This window comes from Ursus arctos, unplaced genomic scaffold (genome assembly GCF_023065955.2).
Source record: "Ursus arctos isolate Adak ecotype North America unplaced genomic scaffold, UrsArc2.0 scaffold_12, whole genome shotgun sequence".
In the NCBI taxonomy this organism is placed as follows: domain Eukaryota; kingdom Metazoa; phylum Chordata; class Mammalia; order Carnivora; family Ursidae; genus Ursus; species Ursus arctos.
In genome coordinates, this window is record NW_026622786.1 from 59,992,420 (window position 1) to 60,005,602 (window position 13,183).

At 42.5% G+C, this 13,183-nt stretch overlaps 1 protein-coding gene across 1 annotated transcript in view; it reads right to left on the reverse strand.

Moving 5' to 3' along the window:
• The window catches only part of C8A (complement C8 alpha chain), a 66,378-nt gene that overhangs the window by 22,134 nt on the left and 31,061 nt on the right, over nt 1-13,183 (reverse strand). The window contains exons 8-9 of the mRNA XM_026497997.4: nt 11,349-11,549; nt 9,247-9,487 (exon numbers count right to left, since the gene is read on the reverse strand). Of these exons, the coding sequence (XP_026353782.1) occupies nt 9,247-9,487; nt 11,349-11,549 (442 nt within the window). The remainder of the gene's footprint in view (nt 1-9,246; nt 9,488-11,348; nt 11,550-13,183) is intronic.

The window sequence follows — 13,183 nt, forward strand, 5'->3', positions numbered from 1 at the left end:
GTGTATTGAGTATAAACCTCCCTTAGTCATTTTTAAAACCTGATTTAACCACTTTCAAAGCTATCACAATCTGTTTAATGTTTTTTAAAAAGGAGAGAAGTGAAAAAATAAAAATAAAAAAGTAAATGAAATCAAATATCCAGATGGACCCCAAGAAGCATAGAGCTGGGAATTAGAAGTCCTCACGTCAAACCTCCCCTTGCTCCTAGCCAGTGGTTTCACCTTGGACATGGCATTCTACTTTTCAGTGCCTGGTTTTCCTTGTTTGTGAAATGGGGCAGGCATAAGACAGCTCAAAGCATTGCTGGGAGGCTTGAGTGAGATGATATTCATGGAAGCACTCAGCGCTGCCTGCCACAGAGCTCAGTTAGAACTCCCATCTTTCATTGCCATTTGGATGAACTGTTTCATTAGATGAGACTTCCCAGGCCTATCTTGGCAGGGATTACTTACATCTCCCTCTAGGTTTCTACCTTGTCTGCCTTCCTGGGATGCTCAGTTTTATAGGTCGATTTGACTGGCCCGTGGTTGTGTCCCCGTATTGAGTTGAACACTATTCTGAGTGTTTCTGGGAAGGTATTTTTGGTGAGATCAACATTTAAATCAGTAGACTGAGTAAAGCAGATTGTTCTCCCTAATGTGGGTGGGCCTCACCCAATCAGTAGACGTCCCAAATAGAACAAAAATGCTGAACCTCTCCTGAGTAAGAAAGGATTCTTGCTGTCTGATTGCCTTCAAGCTGGGACTTCAGCTTTTTTCCTGCCTTTGACTCATACTGAAACATCAGCTCCTCCTGGGTCTCACGCCTGCCAACCTTTGGACTAGAACTAAACCATCAGCTCTCCTGGGTCTTCAGCTTGCCAATCACAAATCTAGGGACTTGTCAGACTCCATAATTGTGTGAGCCAATTCCTTAGAATAAAGCTCTATATCCTGTTGGTTCTCTGAAACCAGTTAGTTAGAACCTCAAGTAATATACCTCCTAATGCCTTCCTTATGGCTACTGATTATTTTTCCTTTATTTAAAGTAATGAGATACGTATCTATAGTCAGTGGAACATACTAGATGGTATTTTTAATGATTTTTTTTTACTACCCTGAAAACTAAGCAATACACTTGACTCCATGATCCAGCCCACACACATCCAGATAAAATAAGTTTCAATACTTCATCATACTTTGATGCACTCTGATATTTTCCATCCTATTTTATTCTATTTCATTTTATTAAATGCTGATCATGACCCACCAACTTTCTTTTACAATCTACTAATGGACTATGACCCGCAGTTTGAAAAATCCTACAAAAAACATCTCTGAGACATTATAGCATGTCGGTTAATATCACAGGTTCTTGGGTTTGACTCCTGGCTCCACCAGATAATAGCACCATGACCTTGGGCAAGTTATTTAACATCACTGAGCTTCAGTTCTTAATTTGTAAATTGGGGATTATAGTATCTTCTTCCCAGGTCTTTCTTGAGGATTAAATGAGATAGTACATTTAAAGCGTTTGACTCAATGTCTGCCACAGTGAAATGCTCAGTAAATGTTGACTGTCTGGCCACCTCTGCTACAGCCTAAGCCTCTGATATACGGTATCAGAATGAATGATAGAATGTGTGGGAAAATGTTGGGGGGATAAATACTTGGGCAGTCTACAAACTCTACACCAGAAGATGTTGATTCAATACTGACTGAATCCTGTTGAGTGATTTACTTAGGCATTTTGGACCTCAGCTTTCTCTCTATAAAATTGAGAATACGAACACACCTCCTCATAGGGTATTAGGAAGATTATCTGTAATTAGATGTGACTATGTCCTACTTTACCAATATTAGGAGTTATTATATGTAAAAATATTTTGTTAAAACCAGATATTTCAGGTAGCTCTAAGTACAGTGAAGTTTGAAAATTAATGCATTTTAGGTGGTAACCAATTTGGTTGTCCACACAATAAATCATTCCTGACAATAATGAGATGATTATGACAAAGAGAAACCCCATTACCTTCTATGCCCCCTCAATGAGAGGAACCATGTTGGTATCTAGACAGTGCTTACTATGTGTGCTTTAATAAGTGTTTGTTGAATGAAAAGCTAAAGGAATGAGTCAGTAAAGGAAGGGAAGGGGCAGGGAGGAAGAGCATGTGAAATTATAATTGACATCAAGTTTAGTGCTCACTTTGGCATCACATATACTAAAATTGACATTAACCGTAGTGAGTTTTAATTGTGTTTCTGTAGCTTTTTCTACCCTGTGAGTTAGGTGGTAGACCAGCTGGCCCAGGGCGCCTCGCTGGAAGGTGATGATCAATGACAGGCAGAATGTACTGTGCTCTTGCTGGAAGGGTCTTTCCCAGGGTCACTGTTATCTGGCATCCATCAAGGGGAGGAATGATGGAACACAGGCACTGATTTGGGCAAAGTTGTTAACACTTTGAAAGATAGTGATGAGAATTCAAAGCGATCTTGACGAATGGGAGAAGCAGTCCCTCCAAAACCGGATGGAGTTCCAGGGACAGAAATGAATGACCTTGATCAAAAAAATGGGCAGGTGGAAGAGAAGGCATGATTGCTGAGGCTCCAAGCCTACAGCAAAAGCATCGGCCACTGCGCGCTGGACACAATGATAACGATTTCCTTTCTATTTGAACTGTGTTTCAGAGCTGCCCAATGGCAGTGCCCTATGAGACCGGTTATCTTGTTATTCTCACTTTACAGAGGAGAGGGCGGTTAATATTATAGAGTTAATAACTGAAAAGCTGGGAATAAACTAAAGCACGTGGTAATAATAAAACCTCCATAGTACAGCAGCAACAGGTAATGTTCTTTAACTCTTACTATATGCCGGGCCCTGGGCCACGTGCTCACGTACACAGTTTCATTTCATATTCACAAGAATCCTATGAAGTATGTACTATCGTTGTCTCATTAGAAGAACAGAAAACTGAGGCGTGAGGAGGATAACCATGAAGGTCACTTGGCTAATAAATGGTGGAAATGATTTGAATCCAGGCAATCTGATTCAGAACCTCTTCCAGAAATTGATATTTATTGGGAGCTTGTTAGAGGCCGAGCACTGTACTAAATATCTTCTGTGGATACGTTCATTCATTCCTCATAACTACTCTGTGAGAGAAATGCCATCAATACTTGCAGCTTAACAGGTTAAGAAATTGCGACTTAAAATGATTAAATAACCTTCCCACGGTCACACAGCTAGTAAGTGACAGAGCCATGTGCTGAACCACTGTGCTATGCTACTATTATCCTGCATTCGAGGGGGAAAAATATCTAAACACTTACACGGAAGATGCGGTTAGAATTATTCAAACAAACCTTGGTTATCATTCCTATTTGGGTCTTGAGAAGCTGAGGTTTAGAGAAATTACCCTCATCAAGGTCATGCAGCTACTAACTGGTGGAACCAAGATGCACAGCCAGATATGCCTGACTCCTAGGTTCCTTGTTACTAGGTCACTAGCAGATGTTTTCCTTCTATAGTCCTTGATCACATGACTTTACAACCTACTGACCCCACCTACAACTGTAATCCTAGATAGTAACTACTATTTGGACAGTGTTTACTTATCACAGTGCTTTAAACAAATATTTTCTTGGGTAATTCTTCTAACAGCCTTTGAAAGTAGTTTATTGTCCATATATTAGTGACATGAAAACTGAGACTGAGAGACATAAAGTATTAGCTTTCAGATGGCAGTGTCTGCATGAAAAGCAACGATAATTTAGTTGGAAAATATATTTTTACAACACACTGCCTGCTGGCTTTCATGGGGCCAGGCAGTGCTGCTGGTTTCCCTCACAGGCAAAGCATCAATAGAAGTCGTTTTCTGTAAGCTCTCTGCAGAGTCCTTTCAAATGGCCAAAATCCATATAATCGTGAACCTCTAGAGGCTTGAGGACCATTCATTTACTTTCTATTCCATGCATGGTTTCCGTTACAGCATCCCTGATAAAGGTATCCAGTCAGATTTACTTAGATTCTTAGATGCTGATAGGAAACTATTTCCTGTTATGTTTTGAGAGACGAAGGGCACAGAAGCTGAAACAGAGGTGTTAGGACCTATCTACATTAGCCACAAAACAGGAGTCCAGAGCAGACCTCTCCTATCTTTGTCCTCAGGGTATCTATGGAATATCCACTCACCTCTGACACTTTTCTCATTTTACATGTCGACGTGGATGGAGAGCACTGGCAGAGAAAACACAGCATAACCTGGGGAGCAATAGTTATGGGAATGGAGAGGAAGGCCTAGAGTGTAGGTACTGAGATGACTAATGAGACACGTGAGGAGAGAGGGAGGAAGTCAGAATTATTCCCAGATTGTGAGTCTGGACAAAGGCAGCCGGGATGAAAGGGAAAGAAGCCTGGACTATAACTCAGAATAACTTGTATATTTCTCACTTACTAGTCCTAAAGCTTTTCAGCCTTGTTTCCTTCATCTTAGAGGTAAGGAAACCTTTCCTCTTACAGATCTTTGGGAGATTAAGTAAGAAGAAACGCCAACAGCCAACAGACATGGAAAGATGCTTAACATCACTGATCATCAGGGAGATGCAAATCAAAACCACAGGGAGGTATCACCTCTCACCTGTTAGGATATCTGTTATCAAAAAGATAAGTGATCACAAGTGCGGTTGAGGACGTGGCATAAAGGGAACGCTGTGTGCTGTTGGTGGGAATGTGAAGTCGTACAGACACCATGGAAAACAGAATGGAGGCGCCGCAAGAAATGAACAATACAACTATCTGTATGATCCAGCCATCCGACTTTTGTGAATACATGCAAAGGAAATGAAATCATTATCTAGAAAAGATATCTATACTCCCATGTTCATAGCAGCATTAGTCAGATTAGCCAAGGTTCAGAAACAATGTAAGAGACAGATGGATGGGAATGGAAGGAAAATGTGGTACAGATGCAGACGGGAATATTATCCAGTCATTTGGGACAACATACACGAACCTGGAAGACATTATGACAGGTGGCATAAGGCAGACATAGACAATACTGCATGGGTGGAACCCCCAAAAAAATCAACTTCATAGAAACCGAGAACAGAAAAGGGATTACCAGAGCTGAGGGTGGGAGAAATAGGGAGAAGTTGTTGAAAGGGTACAGACTCTTAGTTATCAGATGAGTAAGTTCTGATGTATCACGTGGTGACTGCAGTTGATAACACTGTATCACATAATTGAATTGCTAAGAGAATAAAACTGAAATGTTCTCACCAAAAAAAAACAGGTGAATATGCAAAAACAGTATGCAGGTTCCTCAAAAAATAAAGTTACCACATGATCCAGCAATTCCACAACTCAGTATCTATACAAAGAAAATGAAAATACTAATTAAAAAAGATAGAGGCCCCCTTATGTCTTTTTGACAGAAGCCATTCTGACAGCTGTAAGGTGATATCTCATTGTGATTTTTATTTGCATTTCCCTAACAATTAGTGGTGTCGAGCACCTTTTCATGTGCCTGTTGGTCATCTGTATGTCTTCTCTAGAAAAATGTCCTTGGATTTTTCTGCCCACTTTTTAATTGGATTGTTGTTTTTTTTTTCTTGTTCTTAAGTTGTATCAGTTCTTTATATACTTTGGGTATGAACCCCTTCTCACATATATCATTTGCAAATATCTTCTTCCATTTCGTAGGTTGCCTTTTCATTTTATCGATGGTTTCCTCACTGAACTGAAGCTTTTTAGTTTGGCCTAGTCCCAATTGTTTATTTTTGCATTTGTTTCCCTGCCTTTAAGATCCAAAATTTGCCGAGACCAATTGCTTGCTGCCTATGTTTTCTTCTTGGTGTGTTATGGTTCAAGTCTTACATTCAAGTCTTTAAACCATTTGAGTTGATTTTTTTTATAATAATATTTTTTTTGATATAGTGTAAAATACTGGTCCAGTTTTCCCAACGCTGTTTATTAAAGAGAATTTTCTCTCTCCATTGGATATTCTTGCCTCCTCTGTCATAAATTAATTGTCCATATACGTGTGGGTTTATTTCTGGGCTCTCTATTCTGTTCCATTGACCGGTGTGTCTGTTTTTATGCCAATACCATACTGTTTTTATTACTTTAGCTTTGTAGTATAGTTTGAAATCAGGGAATGTGATGTCTCCAGCTTTGGTCTTTTTTCTCAAGAATATTTTGACTGTTTGAGGTCTTTTGTGGTTCTGCCCAGGTTTTAGAACCATTCGTTCTAGTTCTCTGAAAAAAAAATGTCATTGGAATTTTGGTAGGGATTGCATTGTATCTGTAGATTGCTTCAGGTGGTATGGACATTTTAACAATATTCTTCCAGTTGGTTGGCACAGAATAGCTGTCCATTTATTTGTATCTTCTTCAATTTCTTTCATCAGTGTCCTGCCATATCAGAGACTTTTACAAGACCTGTATACTGAAAACTATAAGACATCCTCTTATTTTTGATGCATGGTTTCATGCTGTCTTTGAGGGAGAAGCGTTTTATCTAAAGGATACATTAGAAGAAAACAGCCTTGTGCATCCTCTAGGGTGAACCCAGAGAGGATCTGAGGCAAACCCAAGGACAAAAGATTCCTCCAGAGCAAACCAGCCAGTGTGTTCACTTAAATCGTTCCATACCAAGCTCATCTCTTTGAGGACATGAACGTACACCACATGGGGTGTTTCTTAGAAACGAGCACTTTATAGAATATAAATATTATTTGATATGGATCAAAGATACACAGAAAAAGACAGTAACAAAGAGGAAAGACAGATAGAAAGAAAGAAAGGCACCTAAAGAGAAAGGGAGAGACGGAGGATGACAGAGACAAGAAACTAGACAAATATCAAACTTGGGGAGAAGGGTGTGCATGATTCTATTTGTCAAAGGGAGAGAAGGTAGATATTTTTGTTCTTTGTAGGTTAATATGTAAATGGAATTCTGATTTATTAACGGTCTCCAGCAGATGAGGTGATGATTAGCACATTTCCATATTTATAGAAAAGCAACACTAACTTTCCGGATTTATAGAAAATCAGCTCTTCACAAATAGCAAATTGTGCTATTATCGACATATGGTTTTCTATAAACAGAGCTGAGGTAATTATCCCTGGGACAATTTGTTGGTGGGCTCCTTTTGAATATTAACCACATTGGAAGCCCATTTCTGCCTCACAGATTTTAAAGAGGAGGGGCCATGAGACACCCCAGACGATTAATTAGTAATCCAACACCAAAGACAGAGCCTAAATGAAAGGCTCTACCCAGGACCACATGGTGGAAAGACCATAGGTCCAGGGCTCTGACGCCAGCTTCCTGCAGCCCTGGGCGAAGTAATTAACGTCCCTGAGGAGCCTCAGCATTTATGGGATGAAACTGGGATAATACCAACCTCCAAATATTGTTAAGAAAACGAAATGAGGATGTACGCAACAGCACCTGGAACCTAGTAGGTCCTCAACCAAGTTAACCGTGTTTCCTTCCTTACATTTTTCAATGATTCTAAAAAGACCCTCTTGAATTAACTTTTTCAAACTCCTTTTTTATATTGACCTGTCATAAGCTATTTTGTATCCTGACTCCATACGCGTATGGATGTCTTCATTTAATAGGAAAAAAATTTCTTGAAGCAATCTCATATTCACTACCTATAATCCTTTATGCTGTTTTCTATTCTCTCCTTTGTTGTTGTTGTTTAAAACATTGTTTGTGATCCATACTTTGATTTGAAGACCTGCTATCAGGAAGGAAACACTCTGCTGCAGGAGGGTGGGGACCGTATTTAGATTTGCTCACCATTGTATCTCTAGCACGAATACATCATAGAGAGTCTAGAGATATTTGAATTATAAAAGAATGAATACATGGATAGATGGGTGGACTAATGATCGACCCTAACCAGGAATCTAAATTAATGCCCCCTTTCCAATTCCATGTCTTGTTTTACACGCTCACTCCGTACTTAGTGCGGAGCTGAGTGCTAAGGAGATAAAGACGTGTCAGACATAATCCTTGCTTTCAAAGATCTTGCTATCTAGATGAGAAAAATATTACAATTTGGAAAATTATCTTTTGAAGATTAAAGAGTGTGGAATTTACATAAATGTGCTGAAGGAAAGAAATGGACAGCCTGGGCTGGTGCAGTTGGGGAAACTTCTCGAAACTGGGAATTTGAATTTAGCTTTGAAATGTGGATGGATCTTTCAGCCGTCTACTCACTCATTGACTAGGTCCATCGTTCTCAAACTGTAGTGAGCATCAGAATCACCCAGAGGGCTTGTCAAAATACAGACCGCTGGGTCTCCTACCAGTTTCTGATTTAGTAGGATTGGATAGGAGCCTGAGAATTTACATTTCTAACAGCTTCCCAGGCGATGCTGATGCCGCAGTTGGAAGCCACACTTCGAGAATCACTGTTCTAGCCATTCGGAGTGAGACCGGGAAGGCTCTTGATGCCATGCTAAGGAGTTTAACCATTCAGGATTTTAGGCAAAGAGTGATATCATTGTATGCGTAAAGTAGAAAGATCATTCTGGGAGCAATTGTTGAGAATGGATTGCAGAGGCGAGCCTTCCCCTAGATTCAGGAGCCGCTGCAGTGATAACTGACAGGTGGGAACCCATCCTACCACTGCAGGAGTGAAGGTGGAGGAGAGGGGCGGGGTGAGGGCTGTTCCAGAGCCAGAACGGAAGGTTCTTGGAGATCTACAGGGATAAAGGATGAGGAGGCATGTGGGGTGACTCCAGGTTTCTAGCACCATGGACTGATTATATGGCAGTTCTGTTCACTAAGATTCTATATTGAGAAGTTATAACATTTTAAATAACAAAATCCCAAATATTGTTTGTTATCTAAGAGGTAACTGTAGTGTCATAGAAAACACATAGTTTTGGGGAACCAGACCATTCTGAGTTCAAATCCTGTTTGTGATGCTTCCTAGCAAGTCCTTTCACCCTTCTGGACCTCAGTTCCCTGTAAATAATAGTATCCTCAGCTGGGGTGGTTACTACAACATGCTTCTTGGGGCTCCTCCCCCTGTTCTGCCCCCAGTCCATTGTCAGCTCCACACGTCTCCCTGCTCTAATTACAGCACTGCACTAGGTCACCTCCTACACAAGCGTTAGGTATGTTACCTTACACGGTTGTGCCCAGTGAGATCACACATGGCTCATAGTCAGTGCTCAGAAAACGGCAAACCACATCCTGGCGTGTGCATTGACCGCTGTGTGTGGAAAGCTTCTGTTCTACTTACCAAGTGATTCCATTTTTTCTCTGTCGAGCACCAGGATATATTCATAAACGCCACCCATTGATCCAGACGTTATGTAGTGAGTGCCGTAGTCATTGATGAACTTGGCATACATGCCGTAGTTGTACTGCTCCGGGAGCTCCATTAATGACTGCAGCATGCCTTCATCCAGCACAATCTTGTCCCTCCTCATCTTAAAATGAGCAGTCTGCACCTTTGTGAAAATTCTCATGAAGTTATATTTCTGCCAGCAACCACCACCATGAAATAAGGGAAAAGAAGAGAGTATACGTTTTACTACATGATATAACACGAGAGGTAGTATTTAGTAGCTGTGGGAAATACATGTATCTACATATAAACACACGAGCATAAATGCATTCGTATTATTCTATTTCACAGGCATATAGCCTGGCTGCTCTCCCATGCCTGCCTCTCTGATCACGCCGCCCCTGTTCAGGTCCCCTTCTCCCCAACTCTCCACTGGGTTGGTTCCTGCAGGGTGCTTCATGGTGCTGCTCACTCTGTTCTGCCCCCAGCCCATTGAGACCTCCACTCGTCTCCCTGCTCTAATTACAGCACTGTGGGATGCAACCTTCTATACTAGTATTCGGTATTCATTCACAATGATGCTTAGGAATATTTTTGATGACATGAAATGCCAACCTTATCTGTTGATGTAACTTACTGAACAAATATCTGTAAGAGCCTGTAGTCACTTGCATTATGCTAGGAGCAGAGGACATAATCTTGAATGAGATAGGCCCCTGCCATCATGGAGCTTATGTTCTAGTGGTAATTCGTACTGTTAAGTAATAAAGCAGGCTCCTGAGATAATAAAAAGAGACAGAACCGGGGTTATATTGGCTTGGTTTAAGAGGAAGGAGATTGGAGCGCCTGGGTGGCTCAGTCAGTTAAGTGTCTGATTTTTGGTTTTGGCTCAGGTCGTGGTCTCAGGGTCATGAGATAGAGCCCCAGGTTGGGCTCCGTGCTGGACATGGAGCCTGCTTAAGATTCTCTCTCTTTCCCTCTGCCCCTTCCCTGCTCAGGCTTTCTTGCACTCTCTCTCCCTCTCTCTTAAAAATAATAAGAGGAAGGGGATTGTATATGGGCATTACTTCCAAGTAAACCATGATCCAAAGTGATAGTGAAATTTTGGAAAGGCCATCCGCTTTGAGAAAAGTCCACATAACCATGTGATGGCCAGATCTCAAAACAGTACTTTCCCTTCAGGGCGATTGCTAACTTGTGGCAAAGCTCCAGAATGTAATTTATATTTGTTGATCAGTTAATTTTCATAACTGTATTTTCATCATGCAGAATAATGTTTGAGCCCCAACTAAATCCATAGTGCTGACATCAATATTGTTGAGGCTTTTTGGTAAACTTTGAATCAATTCAGTAAATATCTCTCTGGCCCCTGACGATTTCTCCACCCTCAACGCTCCCTACGCTCCCTTCCCACCCTGTGCATCAGCTGGTTGAAGTCCTTGCAATCCCAAATTAGCGTGCGGCAACCTGTCATCTCCAGCCCTTTGCACACTGCCCATGCCCAGGCCCAGAAAACCCTTCACTGACTTCCACCGCCTTCATCGGGACAACCTGTCCTAGTCTTTAAACCCCGGTTTAGGTGGATGTCCCTTCCTCAAGGAAGCATTGCCTGATTGCTCAGGTTAACAGGAAGTTAGTGATGAACGTTTGATGAATCAATGAATGATTGATGGAGCATACCAGTCCTCCAATCTATTCCGAAAAGCCAGGCTTGCTTTCCAGTTCTTCCCAACCTAATTTACACGGCCTGGCTGTTTCTCTTTAAGACATTACTATTCTAAGTAGTTCGCTGTTTGCTCCAGGTAACCATGAAAAAGAATGGGGTGAGGCGATAAGAGTTCTACTCTTATCACTCAATTTTATTCCCTTTGTGATGATTCTGTGTGCAAAAACATAACAAGGAAAACAAACATGATTACCACTGATCAGACATTTCCAATTACACAAGCAAACGCAGGTTCCATTCCTACTGTACTTTTTAATGCCATTAGTAACATGCATTGTTCAGTACAGATTATGGAATACTGTTTGACACGGGCATTACGCTTTAATACCTTCTCATTATACTTGTTTAACTCATTCAAGAGCGAAGAGTCTCGAGACCCGGATACACCCACGGCCACTGTCACAGGGCTGCCTGCGGGGCCCACACCAACAGTCACTCCGGCCGACACAGACTTGTCGTTTTTTACTTTAGAAAGAAGGCCACGTGCATCATCGTACAGCTCTGAGGAGAGTCTAGTGTCTGCCAGGGCCTGAAAAGGAGCAAACAGATGTCAGCTTTGTGCACATAGAGTTGTATTCCAATTTGTGCTTAATATTTAAATCTTTGCTCCGTGAAATATCACAAAGCAGGTTCTTGTAACTATTGTAAAAGGCCACTCCAGGCATTGGAGTGATGCTCACTCACTGAAATGCCAAAAATAACAGCAGTTAGTTTAGTTATTGCTTCATGGCCGTGCTAAAATAGTTACTTAAATAGGCACACGCACTCATGATTCTGATAAAATGCTGTATTGTTCTGAGTACGGGTTTCTTCCAGCTGACTTATCCTTCCTGTAGAGACGGTCGCCTGTCTCTGCAACGGAGACATCCAGAGAGCCACGTCTGGGTGCGGGTCTGGGAGGAAAGGGGCAAGGAAGCCGAGCAGAGGGTGGGAGCTCCAGGCAGAGGTCTGCTCGCGTGCTGCCCGCAAACGCGGGGTGACTTCACTGCAGGCACACGGTGGGGCCGCATGTCTCTGCCAGCTTGAACCGAGGCGCGGTCCCGGGCCTGGCCTGAGCTGAGGAAGCGAGGCTCAAGAGCGCGTGGGTGGTTCGCTCGGCAATCACAACAGCTTGTGTGATGGAGCCTCCGTGAGTCTGGGTCCCGAGTGTCTGTGATGACGAGTCCCCCTTCCGCCTTGGGATGGACGCATAGCACAGGGCACTGTGGCTTTAAAGCGCAGAGATTTCGGAATCCTTTGTTGCCGCAGCATAGCCCAGTCTGTCTTGCTGGACACGTAAGCCCCGGACCATCCTCGAGGTTAGGGAAATGGCCTTGTCTGTCTTCCAGCTCGGCTTACCGCAGGCTTGCCAGCAGCGGTGGAAGCCGGGTGGGGGCGGAGGGGGGGAGGTGCCATAAGCCTGGCCTTGTCCTGTCATCCCTAGTCTTCTGTTGAGAAAGTTGGGGGAGGGGCGATGGGACTAATTGTTCAGAATCTTTGGATCCTACCATCTCTCTGTAGAGATGGAATGTGTATGACTATATGCGTATAATGTGTATAATCTGTCTTCCCTTCTAATCGACATAGGGCCGGGCTCCGTTGAGCTAGGTCTGGGTTTGAATCTTGTCTCTGCTACCTACTGCAGTAGACCCTTGGGCCTGACACTTTATCCCTCTAAGTCTCTCGGCCTTTTTCCCATCTAAACTGGGGCAATGATAATATCTACCTCATTGTGTTGTTGCGAGGATTAAAGGAGAGGATTTGCATGGCAATATACGATCTGGCACCCGGTGAGTATCCAGTGAAGCTGTCTGCGTGGACATCTCCCCCAGAGGGGGAGGGGTACGGAAAGGAATGGTGGGGAGTCGTCTCTAGAGCTGATCATGAGCCATGCGGTGCTCCAGTGCCCAGCAAAGCACAGAATTTTAGAGATGGAGAGAATTTAGGGATCATCAGCGTTTTGCAAGCCCTTCTCAACAGCAGAAACCTTTCTGTAAACAAAATCGCATATGGAAAACCAAGATAGGAAAGTTATCAGAGAAAGACAAATACCATGTGATTTCGCTCGTATGTGGTATTTAAGAAACAAAACAAATGAGCACAGGGAAAAAGAGACAAAAAAAGATTCTTAAATGTGGAGAACAAACAGGTGGTTGCCAGAGAGGAGGTGGGGGGGATGGGTGA